The sequence below is a fragment of the Salvia miltiorrhiza genome, chromosome 8 (assembly GCF_028751815.1).
Source record: "Salvia miltiorrhiza cultivar Shanhuang (shh) chromosome 8, IMPLAD_Smil_shh, whole genome shotgun sequence".
NCBI lineage: Eukaryota > Viridiplantae > Streptophyta > Magnoliopsida > Lamiales > Lamiaceae > Salvia > Salvia miltiorrhiza.
In genome coordinates, this window is record NC_080394.1 from 5504116 (window position 1) to 5531262 (window position 27147).

General features: G+C 38.6%; 6 protein-coding genes across 7 annotated transcripts; 2 read left to right on the top strand and 4 right to left on the bottom strand.

Moving 5' to 3' along the window:
* The first annotated feature begins 422 nt into the window (after positions 1-422).
* Positions 423-4553, top strand: LOC131000322 (uncharacterized). Its single transcript, XM_057926175.1, has 8 exons — positions 423-582; positions 1104-1568; positions 1664-1853; positions 2439-2542; positions 2662-2764; positions 2842-3134; positions 3292-3597; positions 3958-4553. Exons 2-8 carry the CDS (start codon positions 1116-1118, stop codon positions 4306-4308), a joined length of 1800 nt encoding a protein of 599 aa, XP_057782158.1. The 5' UTR covers positions 423-582; positions 1104-1115; the 3' UTR covers positions 4309-4553.
* Positions 4554-4843: 290 nt separating this feature from the next.
* On the bottom strand, positions 4844-8742 carry LOC131000323 (cyclin-dependent kinase C-2-like). The gene is made up of 13 exons (XM_057926176.1): positions 8507-8742; positions 8235-8372; positions 7750-7831; positions 7508-7598; positions 7372-7401; positions 7109-7218; positions 6916-6988; positions 6715-6835; positions 6511-6628; positions 6133-6272; positions 5981-6038; positions 5636-5706; positions 4844-5544 (listed from the first exon to the last, which is right to left on the bottom strand). The coding sequence occupies exons 2-13, from the start codon at positions 8342-8344 to the stop codon at positions 5028-5030; spliced, it is 1521 nt and encodes a 506-aa protein (XP_057782159.1). The 5' UTR covers positions 8345-8372; positions 8507-8742; the 3' UTR covers positions 4844-5027.
* Positions 8743-10287: 1545 nt separating this feature from the next.
* LOC131000326 (molybdopterin synthase catalytic subunit) lies at positions 10288-11784 on the top strand. Of its 2 annotated transcripts, none has more exons than XM_057926181.1 (2): positions 10288-10610; positions 10970-11784. In XM_057926181.1, exon 2 carries the CDS (start codon positions 11041-11043, stop codon positions 11527-11529), a length of 489 nt encoding a protein of 162 aa, XP_057782164.1. In that variant the 5' UTR covers positions 10288-10610; positions 10970-11040; the 3' UTR covers positions 11530-11784. The 2 variants fall into 2 exon arrangements, with proteins under 2 accessions (XP_057782164.1, XP_057782163.1); XM_057926180.1 differs by having other exon boundaries at positions 10306-10449.
* A 4-nt stretch (positions 11785-11788) lies between these two features.
* LOC131000324 (G2/mitotic-specific cyclin S13-7-like) lies at positions 11789-14167 on the bottom strand. Its single transcript, XM_057926177.1, has 8 exons — positions 13847-14167; positions 13616-13742; positions 13463-13529; positions 13159-13374; positions 12952-13074; positions 12460-12870; positions 12189-12370; positions 11789-12103 (listed from the first exon to the last, which is right to left on the bottom strand). Exons 1-8 carry the CDS (start codon positions 13881-13883, stop codon positions 11953-11955), a joined length of 1314 nt encoding a protein of 437 aa, XP_057782160.1. The 5' UTR covers positions 13884-14167; the 3' UTR covers positions 11789-11952.
* Positions 14168-16296: 2129 nt separating this feature from the next.
* LOC131000325 (uncharacterized) lies at positions 16297-18521 on the bottom strand. The gene is made up of 5 exons (XM_057926179.1): positions 17692-18521; positions 17485-17614; positions 17082-17393; positions 16899-17003; positions 16297-16816 (listed from the first exon to the last, which is right to left on the bottom strand). Exons 1-5 carry the CDS (start codon positions 17820-17822, stop codon positions 16409-16411), a joined length of 1086 nt encoding a protein of 361 aa, XP_057782162.1. The 5' UTR covers positions 17823-18521; the 3' UTR covers positions 16297-16408.
* Positions 18522-22363: 3842 nt separating this feature from the next.
* LOC131000327 (bi-functional coumaroyl CoA and feruloyl CoA ortho-hydroxylase F6H2-2-1-like) lies at positions 22364-25967 on the bottom strand. The gene is made up of 3 exons (XM_057926182.1): positions 25474-25967; positions 25385-25392; positions 22364-22985 (listed from the first exon to the last, which is right to left on the bottom strand). The coding sequence occupies exons 1-3, from the start codon at positions 25960-25962 to the stop codon at positions 22409-22411; spliced, it is 1074 nt and encodes a 357-aa protein (XP_057782165.1). The 5' UTR covers positions 25963-25967; the 3' UTR covers positions 22364-22408.
* Between the last annotated feature and the right edge of the window lie 1180 nt (positions 25968-27147).

Genomic DNA, 27147 nt, shown 5'->3' on the forward strand with positions numbered 1-27147 from the left:
TGTTGTGGAATCGATTTGTTGCTAAAATTTATTGTTAGGAATTTCTTAAATTTGTTGGTGGAATTGATTTGTTGCTGAAATTTGTTGTTAGGAATTTTCTAAATTTGTTAGTGGAATCAATTTGTTGATTTTGTTTGAATTTGTTGCTGAAATTAATTTCTTGTTGAATTTGAATTTGTTGTTGAAATTGTTTGCTCAATATTGCTTGAAATTGTTTACCCATTGATAAAGGATTAATCAATTAAAATTGTTATTAACACTACCCCTATAAATTTTATTCTCTCTCCACTTACACCTACTTTAACAATTTTCTTAAAACCCGTGCCGAGTCTCAAATGGGACTCTTTTTTGTGGACGGAGGGAGTATCTCTTTTAAATTATGGTATTTAAAATCTTGGACCCCTTTAATTTTTGCTGTGCGGCGGCCTTGCTTTCTCTCTCGAATTCCAGCCACCGGCAACCACCTCGGCTCCATCCCTACACTCCGCTGCCCCGCTGCTCGTCTCTCACAGTCTCACCCCCTTTTAGTATTCGGGTGTTGCGGTGCTTTCAAGAAGACGTTTCGTCGGCCACCGAAGTCAGGTAAGCGCATCATGTGTTGGAATATTGAGGGGTGGATGATGGAATTTTAAATCGAGAAAATTCCAATTTTGTTTCTCTTTCTGCTTTCCCCTTGGATTTAATCCATTAAAATTTAGGTGTTGTCGTATTCCTTCTTAGATATAAGTGGAAGTTGTAGATGATAATCTCTCAAAAATTGTTAATAGTAATGTCTTCTTTTTGAGATCTGAACAAAAATAGTTGGTTTAATATTGAAGGTGTTGAATGAATTTTGTTGATTCGATGATGAAATCCACGTTTATTTAAATGTGCCTATAGTTTTGGAATGAAAACTTTCAAAATTTTGCCGGGAATTTGTTACCGTTAGTGTTTCATATATATACAAATAAGCTCAATATAAAGAAGCCCATTAGCTAAATTGGTTAGAAGAGAATAAAGGCCCAACATAAACTAATTAAGTAACCAAGCCCAATATATCAACTCATTAAAATCTTTTTTCAATTTTTTTTTTTACTTTTTCTTTTCTTTTCTATCCTGAGAAGGAGTTAGGAAGCATGACGAGTCACGAGAATGGTGATAGCTATAATAGCTCTAAGAATGAGAGGAATTTGACGACAAAGATATTGGCGAATATGGGAAGGAGTGGCGGAGTGTACGTTCCTCCGTTGAAGTTGGCCAGAATGATGAAGGAAATCGAGGATAATAGCAGCCTTGAATATCAAAGAATGACATGGGACGCTCTGAGGAAGAGTATCAATGGATTGGTGAACAAAGTGAACGCCACCAACATCAAAAACATCATTCCGGAGCTGTTTGCTGAAAATCTGATACGAGGGCGGGGTCTATTCTGTCGATCATGTATGAAGTCTCAAATGGCGTCTCCAGGGTTCACTCATGTATTTGCAGCTTTGGTTGCTGTCGTAAACACAAAGTTCCCTGAAGTAGGGGATCTTCTGCTGCGGAGGATCATACTACAGCTACAGAGGGCATTTAAGCGCAATGATAAGGTTTGTTTTTAAATTCTTTTCAGTATGATTTATAGGTTCATTACTATTTTGAGATCTATATGTATGTTGAATTTGTGGTGAAAATCTTGTGGCAGCCACAACTACTTGCTGCGGTCAAATTCATAGCTCACCTGGTGAACCAGCAGATAGTTCATGAGCTTATTGCTCTTGAGCTGCTGACATTACTGCTGGAAAAGCCCACGGATGATAGTGTTGAAGTAGCTGTCGGATTTGTTACAGAATGTGGATCCTTGCTGCAGGACCTTTCCCCCAGGGGATTGCACGGTGAGTATGGGACTATGGCCATTTTTGTTATTATTTACGAGAAACTTTTATACGTAGTACTATTAAAGCTTTTCTGGTGGATCGAATTCTTGAGTATAGGTTATTCTTTGTTCTTTCAGTTATTTCAGTTTCTGATAGTAGAAGCTAGGCCAATTGCTGAATTTGAGGAAAGTGTTTGATCTGAAATTGGATTAGTTGATGTGTATGTCTGATGAGGGAATGATCGGTTGAGAGCTATGACGCTGCTCTTTGGACCTGCATTATATTTAACTTATTCTGAGATGAGCTATTTTTACGATCTATAAGTTGCTATAAATCTGATCATCTCCTTAAACTAAAGATGTTGTTTTGGTGTTAAATTTTAATTAACTGAGCTGCTGATATACTTTCTTGTTTGTGAGTTAATGTGGGTGGTGCAGAAGACTTGACTTATTCAGATAATATCTTTCTGTCTATGCACTTGAGATGTGGATTCGTTTAAGCAAACCTAGATTTCACTTAGTGATTTGCAGAATCTCTCTCTCTCTCTCTTTTGGCAACTCCTTGGGCACTTTCTGACACACCGTGCCTTTTCAACTTCAACAGGTATCTTTGAGCGATTCCGTGGTATTCTTCATGAAGGAGAAATAGATAAACGTGTACAGTTCTTAATTGAAGGGCTCTTTGCATTGCGGAAAGCAAAGTTTCAGGTGAGCTTCATTTTTAATGGAATTGGAAAGCTTAATTTGTTAAATCTGATTTTTTTTTCATCTTAAATGATACTACTTTTTTTGTGTTTAAATTAAACCTGTTAATGCACCTGATGTAGGGGTACCCTGCTGTCCGTCCAGAGCTGGACCTAGTGGAGCAGGAAGACCAATTGACTCATGAAGTTTCTCTTTTGGATGAGATAGATGCTGAGAACACTTTAGGTATAGCGTGGTTGCAGCTGACTTCTATTATCTCTTATAACCTTCAGTTACACCGAGCTAATATAGTTCTGTTGCAGATATCTTCCAGCCGGATCCCCATTTCGTGGAGAATGAGAAGAAGTATGAAGACCTAAAGAAGCAAATACTAGGTGAAGAATCTGAGGATGAAGCAGAGTCAGATGAAGATGCAGATTCAGAGGATGATGATGAGGAAGAGGATGAGGATGATGAGCAGATGCAAATTGAGGATGAGACAGAGACAAATTTGGTTAATCTTCGGAGAACTATCTACTTGACAATTATGTCTAGTGTTGATTTTGAAGAAGCTGGGCATAAGCTATTGAAGGTCAAACTAGAGTCTGGTCAGGAGGTGGGTATCGCAATCTTGTGCATGATATTTTGCTTTCCTCTCTGGTTTTACATGATTCGAACAAGAGTTTGCTATTTATTGGTTTTTGCAGATTCTTACGAGCTATTTCTTTACATCATGAGCATGTAGCCTGATATATAATGTTTTTCCTGAGCAGATGGAACTATGCATCATGCTTCTGGAGTGTTGCAGCCAGGAGAGAACGTACCTCTGCTACTATGGGCTTCTTGGGCAGAGATTTTGTATGATAAACAGAATTCATCAGGAGAACTTTGAGAAGTGTTTTGTCCAGCAGTATTCCATGATTCACCGGCTGGAAAGCAATAAACTGCGCAATGTGGCAAAGTTCTTTGCACATTTACTTGGCACAGATGCATTGCCTTGGCACGTTTTGGCCTACATTCGGTTGACTGAAGAGGATACTACTTCTTCTTCCCGTATCTTCATCAAGATTCTCTTCCAGGTACTAAAACTACCCTGGTTTTCTTCAATATTCTCATGTGGTCCTTTAACTTCTTGAAGTGGTTAATAATTTAATGCTCTCTTCGTAGTATTTTCCTGTTCCGTAATTGCAGCAGTCTAGGCAGGTTTTATTAATTTTACTACGCATGTTATGGATAATACTGTGTTTTTAGTTCACATAATCACATGGAGTTAGTAAGAAATTTTACTGAACAAATATGTTAAAGAAGTATAAACTGCCCAATGCCATGAACTGGTGCTTTTTCATTTGCTTACCCACCTGCATGAGTTTTGGTTATATTGTCTAGCTGTCTTCTCAAGATGATGTTAAACCTCAAATTCTATGGTTCTTTTGTTGCAGGAATTATCAGAACACCTAGGAATTGGCTTGCTTAATGAACGTCTAAGCGACCCTGGCATGCAAGACTCATTCGAGTCTATTTTTCCCAAGGACAACCCGAAAAACACTAGGTTTGCTATTAACTTCTTCACTTCCATTGGGCTTGGAGGGATCACAGAAAACCTGCGGCAGTATCTCAAGAACATGCCTCGGCTCATCATGCAACAACAAAAGGCTGTACCCGCGTCCGATTCTGAATCTGATAGTTCTGGTTGTGACTCTGGTGGATCTGGATCGGGATCCTCAAGTTCAGAGTCAAGTGAGAGTGAAAGCGATAGGGATAAGAGACGAAAGAAGAGGAGAAGAAACTAATGGTCATACATGTGATGTTGTACAGCTTGGCATTTCTTGTACTTGAGATTTTTGTTTAGGATATAATGTGAGGTGTGATTGTTGTTTCTTAGTTTCTAGTGTTTCTAATTGATTACTAGATCCTACCTAATGCATCTTGACTTTTTGCCATTGTCAAGATTAGATGCCACATAAGGCATTAAGAGTGAACTTGGTTCAGACAACTCAAACTCCCGACCTATCAATTGGAGGAAAATCATTTTAATCTGACATATTTTCACTTTCTTGAATTCTAGAATGTGACATGAAGATTGTCTTTTGCTCTATAGAGTAACAATATGGTTGATGATGTCATCTTTCTTGGAGCAATTTATCTTCTTCTCTAAATGAAATTAGACAATGTATGTAGATAATCAGTCAATAGTTTTTACCTAGTAATAATGTATGCAATATCCAAGTGCTAAATGTAAGTAGCTTGTCTATTTTGTGAATACAACAACAATAAAAGCCCCTTTCTTCATCTAGAGGCTAACAAACACATCTTTAGAAGACAAAATACAAGGAAAGAACAATTTCGATATCACAAATTCTAAACAAAAAGTGTACCTTACAAAATAGAGAGATACATTCCTCTACAATTATACAATACAACCTCATCATATTATTAGGTTTTGATCATACACCCTGGAAGACCCAATAAAGCACACTCAAGAGCTCAAGTGTTATGCAAATGTATTACATTATTGCTGCCAATTGTATTGCTGGTTGCGATTCCCAGACATGATGTTTGAGCCGCCACGCCCAGCAGCGGAAGTCCCATATGGAGGAGCACCATGGGGGTAATTAGGGCCTCGAGGAGCAGCACCGGGCATGGAGCTAGAGCCATAGGGGGGAGCGCGCCCTTGAGGTGGATACGGTCCGGTACCATAACCTCCACCACCTTGACCACGATTGGGATGGTTGTAGCTTCCAGACGGATTTCCACCAGGTGGGTATCTTCCTGGCCCCGCTGAAGGCCGTGGTTTACCGTAATGATGGCCAGGTACTCCGGCTACCTGAGGTTGTCCGCCATGCGCTGGTGGATTTGGACCTGCTCGCACCTGAGCATGTGCGTGCCCAGACTGCTGAATTGGTGGGAGTCGGGCATGCTGCTGATTGTGTTGTAACTTCTGGCGCTTTGAATTTTCTTCATGCTGCCGCTGTTGCTGACGCTTTTTCTTTGTTTGGAACTCGTGTGAAGATTCGTACTTGGGCAAACTGATGAAAAGATTAACAATTCGAACAAATGTCAGAACAGGCGCGTCAAGATGTAAAGCCTACAGATAAACACCAAAAGGAAAAGAATAACCTTTTCGGATCACAAGGTAACGGGTCTGCCCAGAAATACTCAGCATCAAGAGCATCCTTTGCTGATATTCTCTTCATTCAAAAAGAATAAAGGGGAAGAATAACTGTCAAAATACGAATGTAAAGAAAATTCCTCAATTGCTTTGTAAAAAAGGATCATCTAAGCGTTGCTAGATTAAACCAGAATCTTATAGTGGAATTTATATCAAATGAGCGGATTGAATATGCATAGCTACTAAAAGATGAACAAGTATCAAGACTGACAAGAGCAAGATATTCTTTTCTTCATGGGGGGAGAAAAAGAGGTACGAGATAAGTATAGGAGAAAGAGCTTAATCAAGTATACCTGAGATGGATCAAGAGTCAACATCTTGTCCAATAAATCCAATGCATGACGGTCAAAGCTAGAATAGAAACAGTGGTACTCATCATTCATGTGTTCATTGACATCGACAAATGCCAAATAAAAAGTCATGATCACCACTTTCAATTACTTACTGTCTGAAGTGCTCTCTAAGTCGCCTTTTTATAACTCTACTTGGCTTGAAATTGTTATACCAAGGAATCTTTGAGACCCCAGGCCAAATTTCCTCACTAGGAGTGCCACAGATGTCAAATATTTTATTTAGTTGTTCTGGCTACAGAAGAAAACAAAAAAACATCAGGAAGACATGACACAGATGTAAAATAGAGTACATTAGAAAAGGATAACGATAACATCTAGAAAACAATCGATTTGTTTAACAGCTCCTGCTGTTAATTTTTCTCAAAGAGGATGTTGCTTAACCGTACATTAACTTAAAAGTCATTTAATGCGACTTTTGAAATCTTTAAAAATAAACCCCAGTATATTAGACGATAGTTAACATGAACTACCTCGTCTTTCCCAGGAAATACTGGTTTCCCATTAAGAAGCTCAGCAAATATGCAACCCACTGACCACATATCAACAGCAGGGCCGTACTTTGTGGTGCCAAGCAGCAACTCTGGGGGCCTAAAATATTGAAGCAGATCGCCAATCAAATACAGCCATATACTTAATACTAACTAATATTAGATCGCACAAGTGCCATATCTTACCTATACCATAAAGTAATCACACGATTTGTAAGATTGGCATTATGATCACTTGAAAAAGACCGGGCTAGACCAAAGTCTGCAAGTTTCAAGTTTCCCTCGTTGTCTATCAGAAGATTTGAACCTGCAAGCAGACACAAAAACACAACATTAGCATAAAACACAGTAAGTAACTTAAGCTGAATAATTATTTTAAATGTAGACCTTTAATATCACGGTGAAGCACTTGATTTACATGACAGTAGTGCAGCCCTGTCAAAAGCTGTCTCATATAGCACTAAAGAAGAGAGAGAAAGTGAAAATCATTCCTCTGATTGTCACTCTTCTTGTCCAACAGAAGTATCTGAAATGCCAATAAACTAAATATTCTTCCACTATATTACACCCATTCCACTACCTTAATCTGTGGCACTGAGAATCTCATCCCAGGACGATCAGCAAGCCCAGTTAAATCGTGGTCCATGTACTCAAAGACCATATAAATTCCACCTCTGTACTTGTTACCATCTAGAAAATCAAGAAGTGAATATGCAAGCAATCAGTCTTGAAAGATACTGAACAAACTCATGTATCTCATCAGTGATCAGACTCATCACACATCGTTTAAGTAGGTTTAATAAGAATTATACATCATATACAGTTTAAATTGTTAAAATTTACCTGGTGCAGGTTGCTCATCCTTCTCAGGACCTGGATACATAATTCCAAAGGCAGATATAAAAACTCCAAAAACGTGCGACAAAGAGAATTTAATGATCTATAAAGTAGGAAAAGGAAAAAAAAAACATAAGATTACCAGTAGAGGTGACAATTTCTTTCAGCTTGATGACATTTTCATGGTGAAGCTTCTTTAATATTTTAATTTCACGGATGGCTGTTATAGGGAACTGCAGGCATATGTGGGGAAATTAATAACCATATCCTGGGATCTCTACTTGATGCAAAGACGATTAGAGTCATCCTCCGACATAATAATAGGGATCAGTTCAAACAGAACCAAGTATCTAAACCATCAACAGACCAAGCTGAAAAGCATACCCCTTCTCTTTCATTGTCCATCCGTATCTTCTTCAAAGCAACAATTTCCCCTGTTTTGATTTCTCTTGCCATGTAAACTTGTCTGCAAGTACAAATTCCCACCTTAGGTAGTAAGAGAAACAGCCCAACTCCTAAAAGTAGGTCATCTAATCATATAATTTTGTAACTTGCATATAGAAGATCACACTCCAAGCACTTTTTAGACACAGGCCACAAATATCCATTATTGTCCATCCCAAACAAGTTACTCATCCATATCACTGTCTGAAAGACACGTAATGGGATAGTATATCATATAGCAAGTTCAAGAACATTTGAGCATACATAGCTCAGTCTTGAGAATCACACGAAAGATTCATGCCTCAGTTCCAAAATCCATGCTTCACACTAGTTCTTCCCATTTAGAATTAAAAATAGGGCACCATTTGAATTTTTCTCGAGGAACATATCACCACAGCAAGTAAATCTAAGAAAAATTAAAGTACCCATAAGTTCCTTCACCAATCTGCTCCAATTTCTCGAAGCAATCAACACTTCGAGAGCCCCAAGCCGGAATTTCTGTAATGTTTAGCTGCTCCGGCGCCGCTATCGCCATTCCTTTTAACCCGAATTTCTTCTCGATTCTTCAAAGTAAAGATACAATCGGATTATGATTTTGGATTGCAATTAAGCGATGAGACCGAAAATCGGAGTTAATTCGTGGACAGGAAGAAATATAATTGAAATTAGGGTTTAATGATAGGGAGAAGGGTTTAACCTTCTAAAATTCACAAAGAACAGCTCTTTCCGGGGTGAAATATAAAGAAAATACTATGTGTAAATGTCGCCAGGAGCGAGGCAACGGTGAGGGTCGGCGATCTGCGGCGGCGCAAGGCGGTGGTTTGCGCCGAATGGAAGTGGAACAAGTAAGGAAGAAAGTAGTTCAAAATAATTAAACAACCCAATAAGGAAACTGGGAAAGTATTTCTAGGAAAGTAAGCTCAGAGAAAAGTTTGCTTAAATTAAATAATTAATACTCCGCAGTTATTGTTAATTTAGTTTAATTTCACATTGATTAAACTACTTCTGTTGGATTAGGAATTATATGATGTGTCTTGTACCAAAGTACCAAAATACCCCCTTTGCTCCCATTATTATTGACCTATTTTGTTTGTATACAAATATTTAGGAGAATAAAATCAAAGTGTAAAATTGTGTAAATATACGTGGAGTCACATTATTTATAATATAAAATCATTATAAAAAATAAAAACAGGTCAATATTAGTGGGACATCCAAAAAATGAAAAACAGGCCAATAACAAATGAGACGGAGTACTAAGTTTGGAGAAATATATGAAATTTAAATGAATCTAATAAAAAAAGGTACCAAAATATAGTACTCCCTCCGTCCGCCAAAATTATGTAAAATTGCTTGGGCACAAGATTTAATAAAATTGGTGATGATTTTGATGTAGTGGAAAAAGGGTCCCACCACTTTATGAGATGTGTGGTTGAGATTGAATTTGGGGTGAGTTTTTTTGTAAATAAAGAGTGTTAGTAAGGATAAAATATTAAAGAGGATGGTGGGACCATTGCCTTAAAAGGAAAGTGACATAATCTTGGCGGACGCCCAATATAGTAATTTTTACATAATCTTGGCGGACGGAGGGAGTATTAAGTTTGGAGAAAGATGTGAAATTTGAATGTAGATTATGACTGTTGCATACCTACGAAAATGAAAACTTGTGACAATTGAGTTGTCTATATCAAGAAATAGAGTGGCAATTGTAATTTGTCTATTTTAATTTGATTCATTGTCAGCTTTCACATGCTACTTGTAATATATAATTCACATATTCACAATTTTACATGCATTTATTTCAATGATCAAGCTGCTCGTATTAATTTTGAACTAGATGTCACGCCTTACATCATTTGAAACAAGGGTTAGTGATATTTATTATTTAATTAATGTCGGTATGTATCTTGATTCCACGCTTTAAAATTAATATAATGACGATGAACCTGTGAAGTATTTTGACTCTTGTCAAAATTAAGTTTTTTAGAATTAATTTTTATATATATTCATTAAATTATGAAACACATACTAAAATAGTATAGGTTTATCGTGAAATCAGAATACTCATATTAATTTGCATTAAAAAACCTCATTCGTTTAGCATTTTTTATTAAGTCGATTTAACAATTTTTTATAAAAAAAATATTTTTGACAAAATGATAAATAAAAAAAATATTTATCTCATCTCTACACTTTTCTATCTTTTTCAATATTTTTTTTCTAACTATATACATTTTATTTTATTCACACTATATATATCTTTCTCCACCAACAATCCTCACTCACTCTTTCTTCAACTCTAAATGTTAAATTATCTGTAATTATATTATTCATCACAATTAAAAAAAAAAAAAATCCCATCTCAAATTTCTCACAAACTCTCATCTTTATATAAATAAGCTCAAATAAGCCCATTAGGTCAATTGGTTATAAGAGAATAAAGCTTAACTAACCAAGCCCAATGTATCAACCCATTAAAATATTTTTCTACTTTTTTTTTTCCTTTTTCTTTTCTATCCTGCATCTCTCCACTCTTCTTCTCTCTCCCTCTCTCACCGGTTCTCTCTCTATAAAAAAATCAGCACATCTCTCCTCTGTTCCTAAGATCCGGCGTCTCTTCGCCGTCGACCGCCCTCATCGGTTCTCTCTCTCTCTCTCTCCCTCTCACTCACCGGTTCCCTCTCTCTAAAAAAAAGTTCAGTATTTGCTTTGACCTTAGGTGTTTTCAGTTGAAGGATAGTAAATTCTTTTGGAATTAAACGTTTGAAATAGGAAATGGGATTAATTTGATTAATTAGCAGGTTCGGATGTTTTCTTTCTCGATTTTGTTGAGTTTTGTGATTTTGTTTTGGCTGTAGTATCCTAATTAGTTGCTAATTTCACTTTAAAATTAAAATTAAAGTTGAACAAGTTTTATGATTTTTATTCGATTTTGGATAATGTGTTTTACTGCATCAATGTATTCACTTTAATTTAGCATTTCTCGTAGCATGAAATATGCATTTTCTGCATTTTAGGTTAGATTGCAGAGTTGGTATGAATATATGCTCCTTTTTTTGGCAAAGACTTGCTATATGTTTGAAGTTTGTTTTAGTTTTCTTGTGTTTCGGATGGAACAAATGATCAATTGGTTGATCTTCACTCTCTTGCCTTTCTGCAGAATGTTCTGAACCAGTGAGCTAGCTAGCTAGCTATTCTTGTGGAATCCTTCCCTATAATATCAAAGTAACAATGGCCACAGAGGAAGAAGACATGAATCTAATCGAGATATTGGAGGAGAATGTGGCCATTGACATGAGCAAATACATGAGCTATGTCGAGTCTCCGAGTTGTGGTGCCATAGCAACTTTTGGTGGCACGACTCGCGACACCTTCGAGGGCAAAACCGTCTTGGAGCTGAGGTACGAAGCATACGTTCCCATGGCTGTTCGATGCATCAAGTCGATATGCACTTCTGCGAGATCATCTTGGAACCTAAACTCAATCGCGGTGGCCCATCGCCTAGGCCCCGTTCCTGTTGGTGGAACAAGTGTCTTCATAGCAACCTCAGCCGTTCATCGCGCAGATGCCTTGGATGCTTGCAAGTTCATCATTGATGAGGTCAAGGCCTCGGTTCCAATATGGAAGAAGGAAGTTTATACCAATGGTGAGGTTTGGAAAGAGAATTCGGAATTTCTCCAGAGGCGGGACGAGCTTCGGAATTTCAAGTGGCCGGAATAAAGTTATTGTGGATGGACCAGAGAGAAAAAAGGGTTGTTGTGGAGGAAAGGTGAAGATAGCAGAAGGCATATATGATGATGAATCAAGATAGAAAAGCTTGTTGTATCTTTGATCATGTAATCCAATAATTAATATTTTACTTGTGTAATTGAGATAAAAAAAAAAAAGCTTGTATCTTTGTTGTTGTAACATTTTACTTGTGTAATTGTGTATCTTTGAACATTCAAGGAAGGAATAAACACACAATTTACACCATTGGTTTTTACTAGAACATAAATTGAATTCATTCATTCATTCAAATTGAACATAAACACACAGTTTTCGTAGAGATATAGAGAGAGATCATGGCAGCCAAATGATCTCTAATTTGAGTTGAAACACTAAACTAGTAAACCTTTCTATTTACTAACAGTAGCAGCAAACTCAAAATGGAACTGGAATTGGAATGAGAGCAGAGGCAGGAGGAATGAGAGCAACAGCTCCTCTTTCTGGATTTAGGTATTTCCGATACACAGCCTTGAGCTTGTTCTCCGCTGCTCCGAAGTGGAAACTGACCAGCATCTTCGCGCACGCCCTGATATAAACACATCGAAAATCAATCAATACACGCGTATGATCTAGAGACGAAAAGGTAAAAAAACAGAGCAAGAATGTATTACATCAACTGGTCCTCAGAGTAGCCGGTGTGATGCTCGAGTGTTTCAGTCCACGAGGGGCTCCTGTTAAGGGCGCAGCGTGCAGCATATACAGCAGAAGCTGCGATCTTCGAAGGGCTGTGCTCTATGATTGTAGTGTAGCTCATCAAACCGAGTTCAGCGTAGAAGAACGTCATGTTCTCCATCTACACAACAAGTAAGCAAGCATTCATTCATGATCAGTATCCCACATTCTTCAATTGCAAGAATAAAGGGAAATTTGTTTTCAATTCACCTCCTTATCAGCAGGAACAGATGCTTTGATGTATCGAACCAGAAACACATAAGGGGTTGGCACAGTCAGATACCACTCGAGCTTCCCAAGAATGGCTTTCTCCATGAGAAGCACTTGCTCCCTCACATAAGCATTATCCGATATGGCTATGAAGTCGCTCACCTCCGGTGCCCATATCTCCTCGTACTTGCAAGCAATGAGCATGGAGCTTATGCCAGCCAACTGAAGCTCCCTTCTCGGGATAGTCTTCGCTGCAAGAAACCGGTCCACTATGTTGATGGTGAGGTAGAGGCTCTCAGGCACCAGTTCAAACTTCTTGTGAACTTCAACCAACCAGTCAACCAGAATGCCTCTCATTTTAGAGTTCACCTCTGGCTGTGAATCAATGTAATCACGAACTCTGCCATCTTCCTGAAAAGGATTGAAACGCGTTACACAAACGAGGGAGACGATGATGATGATAAGGATCAAACAGTATGTATGTATTGGCACCTCTGTTTGCTTATAGAAATTGTACATATCCTCAACATACTCCACCGCTGCCAATTCGTTATCCACATCAACTGCATCAATGTCTATCAGATCTTTCGGCTTCTTCGTCAGTCCAGAAGCAGCCTAGAATAAACCAATATCATCAAAACAAGTTCCCAATTATGATGGTGATGCAAATAATCTCAAGAAAAACCATCTAAATCTCACCTTGCTTCGAGCAGTGAGGATTGCAGTGAGGCTTTTAGAAGACATTTTCAACGATGCTTCCCTCACTTTAGGTCCAGCTTTGCAATCAGGATCAATGACCACCACTGCATCATTCTTTGGCTTAACAGCAACACCTTCCTTCCTATTCATGGCTTTATTAGCTTTCACAGCACCATCTTTTCCCACTAAAATGTTTGCATTTTCCGGCTGCTGTTTCTGCAGATGATCAACAAGAATCAGCTGAGGGAAAATAGAGAAGAAACAAAGCAATCTCAAACACAAAAAATATGCAATGAGGTCTTACCTTGCAGTTGTTCTTGTCTACTGCTGCTTGAACTTGACCATTTGCCAAAAGCTGAGCACCGAATCTCCTGAAACAGAACAATTTGTCAAGATTTCAATTAAAGAAATTTACAATAGATAAAGCCATGATTGAAGTGTGCGAGTGTGTGCGAACCTTGTTATAGGACGGGTGATCTGATTCTGCGGCTTCGGCGCCGCCGCCGGAACCAAGTTGCCGATGTCTCTCAAGACCCTCCGATTCCTAACTTCCGGCTGAGCATTCTTCTGCTTCCCTCCTGCAACTGATGACCAAATCAAGAATAATGCGCGTAAGATATCTTGAAATGTAAATTAAAAAAAAAAAAAAAAAACACAATTCGAAAACAGTAATATGTGGGAACAATACCGATGGGTTGCTCAGGAGCAACAACTTTTGAAGCCATCTCCAAATCTAATTCTTCCTCTTCTTCTTCTTCGCTGTCGATTTCGATTTCGATTTCCTCTCCACGGCCGCCGAAAACCCCTCCAAGACTGGCCCAAAACGACGACAGAAGCACTCCGAGACGGCCGCTGCGCGTCTCTCCTTCTTCGGGGTTATCCGTCGCCACAATGCACAAACCTCGCTCGGCCTTCTCTCACTATAAACTAGAAATCTCTTGGATTTGAAAATTTGTGGTTGGGGATTGAAGAGCGTCGATGGAGAGAAGAGGGGTTTCTGTGCGAGAGCGGGCGATATAAGGTTCGCAACAACGGTCATATTCTTCAGCTTCGAATAGGAGCCGTTGGATCTGTTTTAATCCTACCGTTTGGATCGGCAGAGACTCGTACTTAATTTTACTAGCCGTTGTGACGGAGCACTTAAAATTACCGTTTAATGAATTACTTTTTCTACATCTCAACCTCACATCTTCCCTTTTTTCTCTTCCCCTCCTCTTGCATAAATATAAGATTTTTGTAATAACTTTCTTTTTTAATTTACAAGGTGGATAATTAATTGTTATTATTTGTATAAAGCGGTGATTGAATTTTTTATTATAATTATAAAAAAGTAAAAGATTGGTGAAATTAAACTTAAGTTTAGTCGAAATAATATTTTGGACACACTATTTTTTTTTTAATATGATGGCTCGAATATCCAATTTATTAGTTGTAGGAGAAATGTTTTCTTTGAAAGGACACGATTCATATGGCGTGTTCATAATTTGGTTTAAATCATAAATTAAATTGGACCAAATCATATTTATGGAATTTGGTTTGATTTGCGGTTTAAAAATTATGATTAGATTTATTTATTTTTTAGAGAATAATGGTTCACACTTTAGGTTTCTTCAAAAATATAAACCAAATCAAACCATCATTGCATGTTGCAGCCCAATTTTACTTTTTGATTTTTTGGTAAAGAATGTCACCATGATATAAGGTGTGATAGTAACCATCAAACCATCATCGCCTCGCCACACCTCCACATCTCCGCCCTTTTCTCTCTCACTCTCTCTCTCTCTCCAGATCTACTGTCTCTCCGTAGTGCACCTCCACTTCTTTGCCTTTCTAGATTTGCCACCTTCGCCTTCTGCTTTGCTGAGTCTCGCCTCACCGCGCTACGCCTCCGTCTCCCCTTAGATTTGAGTTAAGTTCAGTGTTTAACGATCGACACGTAATGTTCGATACTCAACGCTTGAGTGTCGAGCAATAATTCAAACAGAACTATTGCTCAACGCTCGACACTCGACGCTTGAGGATCGAGCAATAATTCAAATTGAACTATACATCGAGCATGTATGGTGGTGACGGCGGTGGTTGTGGTGGATGATTTGAGAAACATGAATGTGGCGAAAACGCGACGGTGGATGAAGCGTAGCAGTGATCGTTGGCCGGTGGTAACACGGGGGGTGCGGGGACCTTTTCTATTTTAAAAAGTGTATATATCATTTTGCCTCTATATATAACCTTATGGAATTATGAATTTTCCAACTATTTGACAATCAAGATGTTTTTAGCGTTAAACTAAACTTTTGAATGTGCGCTAATGTGCGCTGGGGATGTAGCTCAAATGGTAGAGCCACAGGCATGGGGTTCTGGGGTTCGATCCTCCCGCATCTCCATTTTACCCTACACTTTTTTTAATTACTTTGCGAAGAGCCCATGCCTTATCTATGTCACTTTTTTTAATTACTACGGTACTTTTTTTAAATTATTTTTGCAAATGGCCTATGCCTTATCTATGTCATTGTCAACGTATCAAAGTTGAAAAATCTATGTCCTTTTTTTAATTACTATGTCACTTTTTTAATTATTTTTGCGAAGGGCCTATCACTACAAGAAAAGGCGGCGTTAACGACCGAATTTTCGGTCGTTAAGACCTGAAATTCGGTCGTTAAATTGGTTAACGACCGAATTTACGACCGTACAAGGGCGTCGCAGCTTCGAGCGTCGCGCGGCTTTTAACGACCGAATGTTCGGTCGTTGATTCCAACGACCGAAATTTCGGCCTTAACGACCGAAATTTCGGTCGTAAATTTCGTTGAGCATACGACCAAAGTTCGTAATTCAACGACCGTTTTTCGGTCGTTGGTATTCCGGCAGTCTTACCGGTCTTCCCCCACCGGCACTATTAACGACCGAAAATTCGGTCGTTAATCAACGACCGAAAAACGGTCGTTGAATACTGTTTATACAGTTATGAGACCTTGACCGAAAGATTCTTTCTACGACCGAATTTCGGTCGTTATTTTTATTTTATTTTTTTATTTATATATATATATATTCAGATTATTAGTATACTATTATTATTATTTTCCATAACATAGCAATATATAAATGATTCATAATAATCGTAGTCCCAAATCTTGAAAATACTAAAAACAAATAATCATCCCATAACAAAGTAGAAAATCCTAGAAAATATCAACAAAAACAGAAATTCAGTATTCAAAGCATAAAAAAGTACATCAAAACATAGTCAGCATAATCAAAGGTCTGGGTGAGTCTCATCAGAAGGGGTGGATGGTCGAAATCCTCGCATGAGCAACGCGATCTGGGACTGCATCTCCTGTATAGTCCTAGCCTGCTCCTCCTCTCTATGTCTCCTGGCCTCTATCTCCTGCACTGCTCTGGTCAGAGCACTCGCTGTGGTGTCAAGATCCTCCCTCAAAGTGGTAAACTCAGCCTTTGAAGGAGCATCGAAGTGTGAGGTGCTGGTGGAGGTGCTCGACTCGCCGTCGCCTGAAGTAAGCGCCTTCGACATCATCATACCTAATCCCATGATGCGCCCCTTCGGATCAGGAGTGACTACCTCTCGGAAGATGCGATCCACGTCGGCGGGTGTGACCTCTCCCTGTATCTCACGCAGCTCTGCCACTCGCCTCTCGACCTCCAACTACAATATAAAAAATGTTAGAACAGTTGTAAAATAGATTATTATAACAAAACAAATTAAACATTTGCAATTAACGTCATACCCCGTGCTGCGCAGGTCGTCCGGCGGTATACTGTCCATTCTTAAAATGGATACGTCGAAAGGTAGCCCAAGACGCCGCGTCAAAAGGGATATTGCTCTCCCGAGCCTTCAAAAATACGTTAAAGTAAAGTAACGATTTAATAGACATAAACCCATTGAAATAAAATTTAGAATGTAAAGTTACCAGATGCTCAGCATGATCCAGAGCGCTACGCGACCCGCCATGATGAATAGCCATCCCTGTACCAACACCGCAAGGCTCAGAACGGCGATTCTTAGACGCCTGTGCAGACCTTGCCTGAGTTTCAGGCAATGCCCAATAAGCCCTCCAAGCAGCCTCAACAATAGGATTGAGAGATTCAATCTTCTTCTTGTGTAGTAGGAGGGTTTTCTTGCATGCAGAAATGTAATCCTTATATGCTACTCGAGCCTCTGAGATCCACGCCTTCTTAATTTGGTGTCTGGTATATTTATCTTGTTGCCAACAAAATGCTTTCTGTTGAAAGTTATTGAAAATAACAGTAAAATTAGTATTTGTGAGTGTTCATTTAGAATAAGACATAATTATATATATTACATGATTATACCACAAATTCGTCGAAGTACAAGTCCTTCATCTCCTCAGTCAAATTCTTCCAATTCGTGCCACTTGCATCTGGCATACCTTGGAAGCTATCAGTAGCCCTAGCCCGAATAGGTCCACTCGGCCTCAAAACACTTAGAAATTTGAAACTTAGATTAGAATTAATGTTTATTTACTTTGGAAGTAAATTGATATATATTATTAAACAGACCTGCCATGAAGATGCACCCATATGCGCCCATCCTTAGCAACACCAGTCGGTATAGCCCCCGTGGGCAGCGTCTCGGACACATCCGCATCGTCGGTCGAATGCGTAGATCCGGATCGGCCAGAAGTAGACATCTATATGATAATTTGAAGTGATTAATTCATTAGTTCCAATAAGGATTGTAGACTACATTAAATACATAAGTTGACAAATATATTTACTCAATCAGAATCAGAATTTGAAGACTCGGGTGAGTCTAAAGGAATGTCTTCATTGTTAATTTCATCATCTTCATCGTCATCTATCTCCACCTCGCCTCCAAGTGGGTGAATAATTGTTGGGATGTCATCTATAGTCGTTGGAGATATTCTGCCTATGTCTTCCTCTTGAAACGGCAAAGATGTTGTTGGAATTTCAGTTGTGGAAACTTCAACAACTGGTCTTGCTTTCACTTTACAAGCAGCCAACCAATTCCTTCTATTGTTATTTTTACTAGGAAAAGAGGAATAATAAACTTGTATAGCTTGATCGGCAAGGATAAAGGGTTCATATTTGGAATAACGACGATTTTTGTTGACTGAAACCAAATTGAAGTTAAGGTCAACTTCAGTTCCACTTCCAATTTCAGGGTCGAACCACTCACATTTGAACAATGTTGTTGTTTTCTTTGGCAGCCCAGGATATTCTAAAACAACAACCTCTGACAAACGACCATAGTAATCCACTGATCCCTTAACGCACAATCCACTATTATCCGTTGATTTCTTAGAGCCATAAGCAACTGTATGAAATTTGAAGCCATTGACAAAATATCCTTGGTATGTAGAAACTCTTTGCAAAGGTCCCAATGACAAATGATGCAAAAAAGAATTGAGTATTCGATTTCTTGGATTCGAGGCCTATTATTGAGACAAAATATTTAGTCAACAACAATTCAAGGAGGATTTGAACCCTATTAACAAAGAGATAACTTACGTAAGATTTGAACCATGATGGAAATTCATTCTCAAGCATCATTTGAAATTGGTTGGATGAAAGATGTGGATAGTTGGCTTTCATTTCATCCTCGAACAACCTACATATTAAGAGTTTTCATATTAGTTAAAATTTAAGTTTAATGAGTATTTAAGTTTATGCAATAAAATAATAAGAATATACCCTATGTAGGTTTCTGTGACCTCTGGGCAATTATTTAGCACGTACAAATGAGCAGCAGTGTGCTCCTTAGGATCCAGAAATCTAGTTGTCATCTTTCCAAATGGTCTCCCACCATATTTGAAAACAGACAACATATCAGGATGCATAGCAACATCACTAGATGGCCCACTACCTTCAAAGTTTCGAGGTACATTTCGTTGCTTTGTCTTAACATGATCTTCAAAGTAATAAGAACAAAATGCTGTAGCTTCTTCCACAAGGTAAGCATTTGTAATTGATCCTTCAACTTTGGCTTTGTTTTTAACCGTTTTCTTCAACTTTCCCAAATACCTCTCAAATGGATACATCCATCTATACTGCACAGGGCCTGTCATCAATGCCTCATCGGCGAGATGAATTGGTAGATGTTCCATAGAGTCAAAGAAACTTGGAGGGAAGATTCTTTCTAACTTACAAAGAATAACAGAAATGTTTTGTTGCATCAGAAGAAGATTGTCCACTTGAATAGAAGGTGATGTCAAATCTTTGAAAAAGAGACAAAGATCTGTGATTGCTTTCCACACATTGATTGGAAGAAGTTCTTTTAATGCGACCGGCAACACTCGTTGCATCATCACGTGGCAATCATGACTCTTCATGCCAAACATTTGAAGTGTACTCAAGTTGACACATCTACCCAATGAGGATACATAGCCATCAGGAAATTTAAGACCTTCAATCCACTTAAGTAAAAATTTTTTTTCATCATTATCAAGCATATAACATGCTTTAGGATAATTTCCTGTTTGTTCATTGGCTTGTAACTCGGGTCTGCGACAGAACCTATTCAATTCTTCACGAGATTTGCTCGTATCCTTTGTTTTGCCTTTAGTGTTCATAATGGTGTTGAAAATGTTATCAAAGACATTCTTTTCAATGTGCATAACGTCAAGATTATGCACAACTTAAATTCTTATCAAAGACATTCTTATCAAAGACATTCTTATCAAAGAATGTTATCAAAGACATTCTTATCAAAGACATTCTTATCAAAGACATTCTTATCAAAGAATGTTATCAAAGACATTCTTATCAAAATGTTATCAAAGACATTCTTATCAAAGACATTCTTTTCAAAGGACGGTCCGGCGACAGAGAGAGGTTTCCGGCGAGGCAGTGGGGCGGTCCGGCGAGGGCAGTGGCTGGGATTCAAAATAAACAACTTAAATTCCATAAACAACAACCCAAACACACACCACAACCACTTACCTACGGCGGCGAGGGCGAAAAGCAGTGGCAGCGGCGAGGGCGACGCGATTCCGGCGGCGGGCGAAAAGCAGCGGCAGCGGCAGGGGCGCACCGGGCGGACAGCAGCGGGCACGGCGTCGGGGTCGGTGGAGGTGGCCGTTCGTCGGGGAGGAAAGCAGGCGGCGGCCGGGGTCGTCGGACGGCGAGAATCGACGTCGACGGGGAAATCGGTGGGGAGGGAGGCGGAAATCGTAAAAAAAATCGGCTAAGGAAAAATTGGGGAAAGGAAAAGCAAACCCTAAGTAAATCCGTTCAGCAACGACCGATTTTAATATTAACGACCGAAATTCGGTCGTTGACATCTTTATTATTTTTTTTTAAGTTCAGGTTACCAACGACCGAAAATCGGTCGTTGGAAATAATTTAAAAATATTTATAAAATGTCTACGACCGAATTTCGGTCGTTGAATCGAAGGCACCAATTTACGACCGATTATTTCGGTCGTTATTTTGCAAAAATAAATAAAAAAAAACAAAATTAATATCGGTCGTTGACATTAAAAATTCGGTCGTTAAGCCCGCTTTTTTAAAGACCGATTGTTTCGGTCGTTAAAATTGGTCGTTATACCCTTCTTTTCTTGTAGTGTATGCCTTATCTATGTCACTTTTTTTAAATATTGTCACATTTTTTAATTACTTTTGCGAAGGGCCTATGCCTTATCTATGTCATTGTCAACGAATTAAAGTTGAAAAAGAACGGGGATTAGATCCAGTATCCCACAATTTTATGTGTATCACTATGTCTTATTTTTAGATTTATTATTTTAACAATATTTTTTATAAAAATAAAATTAAGTATAATAAAATTTGTTATAATACTATGAATTATACTTAATTTTTATTTCAAAAAATTATACTTTTTAAAAATATACCATGACTTTGAATTTATCAATCTATTATTAGCTAATAAAAGTGAAATTAAATGATAAAAAATAATTATATATCCTAATTTGATGGAATTAAACTAAATCATATAATGATAAAAAATAATTATATAACCCTAGTTAATAATCACAAAATTAAACTAAAACATATATAGTTGAAATTGAAGAAAAATTATATAAGAAAATAAACAAAATTAAAAGTGGGACTTGAAGTGAGACATAAAACGTAATATACTGAATCTCATTTCCGCGCGCTGGGTATTCCTATTTGAAGGGGAAAAAAAATTGATGTCAATTAAATTTACTTAACTTCATATTCGTTATATTCTCCGGAAAGAAATGGTGTCTTTTAACTTATTTTGCACTTGTTACTTTAGAAAATCATTCCATATTTCTCCTTTTATCTTATTTATATGTAGTCCCCAAGGGGACAACAATCGGTGTGATCTCCTATGTGTTAACAGTGAGGTCCCGGGTTCAAACACCACTGCTCCCCCTCCCCAATTCCCCCAAGTCAAAAAAAAATAAAAAAAAATACACATTTCTTTATTATATACTTATATGATATCTTTATTTTACATTCCTCATTCTAAAAACTAATCCATGTGCTTTATATTTATGTGCTCCCTCCTCTGTCCCACTAAAAGTTGGTCTGTATTCTATTTTGGGTCGTCCCATTATATGTGGCCTATTTCCATAAATGGAAAAATGAAAAAATTTAACCGTTAAAAAGGTGTAGGCTCTACCATGCACTTTTAACCAATTTACATCTTCTCTTTAATTTTCGTACCGAAAAGTTTTGAGTCACTTATGACGGGATGGAGGGAGTATATAAGTTCAATAAATTAATCAATCGAATTCGAAAGCTGCAAATATGATAAATCGACAATAAGTGTAGTATCTCCATAACTACCACACAAAAGACACTTTTTCACTAATTTCATAGAATTTTTGTTTTGAGGCGAAAGGTAAATCACTTTATTGTGCAAACAATATCGCAAAACCAATCCGGGAAACCCGACTTCCACACACAATCGACACCAGACTCAACATAATCAGCCAAAGTATGAGCTGCTTTATTGGCACAACGACGGGCATGACAGAACTCAAAAACAACAGTCTCACAAGCACATTGGAAAGCTTTCCAAAGGTCGCCACTAAGCGATTCCAACCCTTTACACGTATCATGGATGACATGGATGGCGAGCAAGGAGTCCGTGAACATAACCACCGGACCAAGATCTCCCTCCAAGCAAAAACCAATAAATAATTAAAAGTACATTGCAACAAAAATAATTATAGACCGAAAAGGATATAACTATAAGAATATAATAAATATTCTTATATCTTATTCGTTAGGAAGTTTTTATTTGAACCACTTCCTATATATATCAGACTCTAACATAATCAATAGTTTGCTTGCCGTTAGGGGGTTTGCTGAAGGCACGATTGAAGTAATCCGAGAAGACAATTTGTCTGTAAATAGGCTTCTCTCCAATGTGCAATGCTTCCGGCAAGGGACCAATCAGTGCATCGCGCGGAGGGATGACGAATAGAGGCACCGAAACCCTATCCACGTCGCCGCTCACCAAAAACACGCGATGCTCGATGCTCTTGTACTTGCCATTGCTCATAATCTCGAGCACATCTCCGACGTTGACGATGAGAGCGCCCTCCATCGGCTCCACATGGATCCATTGATCCTCGCCTTGGCTCGCCCGCACGTAAAGCCCGCCTACGTCGTCTTGCAGGAGGAGCGTGAGCACCGATACATCGGAGTGCGGAGTCGCCCCACTTGCAAGATCCGGGTTCGGACACTTTGGGTAGCAGAGAAGGCTCACATCTACAGATCCCACCAAATCAGATTGTGTTTGTTTCTGCTGCACGTTGATACCACTCAGCAACACACTTACTAAATTCCCTATCACAGGTCTTGCCAACTTAGTATATTCCAAAACTCGATCTCTGCTTGTAGTACATACAAAATAGTATAAACAAATTAGGGTTTAATTTTTTTTGGATCAATTTAATGATCTGAAGCACAAAGTTCATTTGGCTGATAACTTGATTGTCGGGAGTCTGATAAAGCTTTTGATGTTATTTTCCTAACGATACTTATAATGTCGGGTTTTGATCATCGGAAAATGACATGAAAATCGATGCCATAAAACTCTATATTTTTTCTTTTTTCCGCCGACCAAAACCCTAACAATCATTAGAGAACTACGTACCTTCGAATTATCCATCGAACTCCAGAAAAATCAAAATTTAGATAGAAAAGAAATGAAGTAACCTGGTGAGAGGAGGATTGTTGGAATTGTGTTAAAAATGAAAGTGGGGATTTTTGTCCCACATTTGTTTTGCTATCAAAGTAGGTGGAGACCCTTAGGCTATTTAAGGAGTTCCAAGGTCTTTGATACAATTGCACCAATCACTACCTTTAGTCTTGTGATTACTTCTAGTTTGAAATTCCTTGCTCTTTGTTTTAGAGGGGTGAGAGGTTTTCAAAGGCTTGTAAGAGTGTAGTGGTTGTGAGTCGAGAGGGTGAGAAATACTGTGTGATTGTAGAAATTTATCATATAGTAATTTTTCAGTGTGTCGTGGTTTTTCTCCGGATTTGGAGTTTCCACGTTAAATTCTTGTGTTGTTAAATTGTGTCTATTTTTTTATTCTTATTTCTTGCTTCTACCAAGTTTGGATGGGGAACTGATTTCCCAACAATTGGTATCAGAGCCTGGCTGAGGTCTCTTGATATTCCAAGTATGCTCTGTGGTTGCAGCATTGTCTGATCTTCCACATCAGAAAGGATTTCTTGAGAAAGATCCGGGCGGGGGTGTCTCTTGCGAGACGGCTGTTCATTTTGGTGGAGAAGCGGTACGTCAAGTCAACTTCAAGTCCAAATGAAGTTCGACGTGGAGAAATTCGATGGAAAAATAAATTTTGGCTTGTGGCAAGTGCAAGTCAAGGATGTGCTGATACAATCTGGGTTACACAAGGCCCTGAAAGGAAGTCCGCGTGCAGTCAAAAAGCCCGGTGCAGATGATGACGCAAACAACAAGTCCGGTATGAGTGATGAAGATTGGGAGAATCTGGATCTGAAGGCGGCAAGCACAATTCGTCTCTGCTTGGCCAAGAATGTACTTGCAAATGTACATGGGATTTCGAGTGCGAAGGAGCTTTGGGAAAAGCTGGAAGCTCTGTACCAAGCAAAAGGCATCTCGAATCGGTTGTATTTGAATGAACAATTTCATACCTTACGGATGGATGAAGGTATGAAGATTTCAGATCACTTGAGTATTCTCAATGGCATTATCTCTGAACTGGAGAGTATTGGAGCGAAAATTGAAGATGAGAATAAGGCGTTGAGACTCATCTTGTCTCTTCCACGTTCCTATGAACACATGAAGCCAATATTAGTTTATGGGAAGGAAACTCTGGTCTTTGCTGAAGTCACGGGCAAACTTCTTTTGGAAGAAAGAAGGCTGATGAGTGAAGGACGTCTTTCATCGGAAAATTCAGCAATGGTGGCCTTTAGCAGAGGGAGGAAGAAAGACTCCAAGGGCGTTGTTTGTTGGAGGTGCGGAAAACCCGGCCATACGAAGCGAAACTGTCCAGGTGGAGCTTGTCAAGGTGGAGCGGATTCGGCAGAAAGCTCCGAACAAGCAGCTAACATCATTGTTGATGATGTCTTTTGAGGACATGAATATCCTTATGGCATGTCCAATGGCCATGATAGAGGATGTGACGATGTTAGTTGGACCACATGTGCATGGTTTTTGGCATGGATGCAGGTGTGTGGTGAAAAATATGTCGATGGCTGATGACTTCTAGGAGGGCCAAAAGCTAGAAGGTTGCACCAAAATTTCAGCAAGGTTTTTTCGACATGTGCCGAAGTAAAATTCTTAGAATTGTTTATTCTAAGTGTTCTACTCATTTGGTGGAGTAGGTTTATTCTCTTTTGAGGATGATGGTTCTTTGTGATAAGAATCATGATTGTCGGTGAAGACAATGGTGTTTTTTTCTTTCATTTTTAACAAGGTGGAGATTGTTGGAATTGTGTTAAAAATGAAAGTGGGGATTTTTGTCCCACATTTGTTTTGCTATCAAAGTAGGTGGAGACCCTTAGGCTATTTAAGGAGTTCCAAGGTCTTTGATACAATTGCACCAATCACTACCTTTAGTCTTGTGATTACTTCTAGTTTGAAATTCCTTGCTCTTTGTTTTAGAGGGGTGAGAGGTTTTCAAAGGCTTGTAAGAGTGTAGTGGTTGTGAGTCGAGAGGGTGAGAAATACTGTGTGATTGTAGAAATTTATCATATAGTAATTTTTCAGTGTGTCGTGGTTTTTCTCCGGATTTGGAGTTTCCACGTTAAATTCTTGTGTTGTTAAATTGTGTCTATTTTTTTATTCTTATTTCTTGCTTCTACCAAGTTTGGATGGGGAACTGATTTCCCAACAGGCCAGAGGTGGGAGCCGTCGTCGTGTGTCCCGGTGAAGTGGAGAAGAGAATCCTTCCATTCTAGAACCTTGTCGACGGAATGACTGAAGCTGGTCTTCAACACGATGGAGGGAGTAGGAGAGTTCTCCTTGAGATACTTGCTCCTCTCCGCCACGGGAAGGTTGAAGAAATCGTGAGTAGCATTCTTGACATCTTGGAGCACGCCGATGGGGATGCCGTGGTTGATGATCTGAAAGAAACCCCAGTCGGCGGCGGCGGCGCAGATGGATTGGGAGACTCTGGGATCATCCCAGTTGGAGACGTCGATGATGGGTATGGAGTGCTGGGTTGCGACTTTGGTGTGGCTTAGCCTTTGGTGAGGGGGCTGGATGAAGTCATCTGGGATCTTTGCCAGCTTCAGCTCCGACAGCCCCTTGATGCCGTTGCCTTTCTTTATCAAGAAATCTATCAGATCTTCACGTTTCCATGTCATTTTCTGTTTCTCCATCGATCTACTTGTTAATTTTCGATATGATATACCACATGTGCATCTATATATAGAGTGGGAGTCAGAGCGAGGGTTTTTTAGGATAGTAACTTAAGCCGATTTGGAAATTTGGACAAAAATTTTCGGGCTTATATAAATAGGACATTAATTAATAGGGATTATAGCCAAAAAATACACGAACTTTGATAAAAGTTGCAATTTTCACCTGAACTTTCAAATTGGCCAAAATATACCTGAACTTATATTTTTTGTTGTAAATTTCACCTCGACGGAGTTCAATCATTGCAAGTTCAGGTGAAATTTACAACAAAAAATATAAGTTCAGGTATATTTTGGCTAATTTAAAAGTTCAAGTGAAAATTACAACTTTTATCAAAGTTCGTGTATTTTTTGGCTATAATCCCTAATTAATAAGTGTTGCACCCACAAGATATTTCTCGGATCATTATCGAATTTATGGGCTTAATCAAGTTGGCGTTATCATCTCATTAGTGATATAAAGTGATGGAGGGATTGATTATGTGATAAGCACGTCATTTTTCGGGCTCTAGATAGGATGCCATGTGTTTGGTCCGTGCGGATATGCCCGAGAATTTGATAATGGGCCGAAAAATGTCCTGTGAATGTAACACTTAATAATTAGCGTCCTATTTTTACAAACTTGAAAATTTTTGTCCTAATTTTCAAATCGGTCTAAGTTACTGTCCTAAAAAAACCCTATGACTCTTCATAATGTGGGACGTCGCTGAGCACAGATGTTACGAAACAAATACTCTCTCGGTTCATTATTTCTTGATCCATTTCATAATGACACTGGTTTTAAAAAATTGACGGAGTATATTATGAGTGGAATGAGCTAGACTCTCATACGTAACATTAAAATTTTTATTACATTGTATGGCCTGATCTTTAGATTGAGTTGCAAAAATAACATATACTATGATCTTTGAAATATTCAAAAGAAAATCCGATTTTTCAAAAAAGTTGCAAAAAATGTCTGAAACAAAAGTTTTATGAGTCAGGCAGCTGGAGTTGGATGTTCAGCCATATTTTGCGAAGTTATGGGAAATTATTAATGCCAATTTATGGCTCGATCTTTGGGTGAAGTTGCAAAATTAATTTGACTTTTAAGCTTAATTGTAAAAATGTTCTGACTTTAAAATATTTTGAAAGAAAAAAACGATC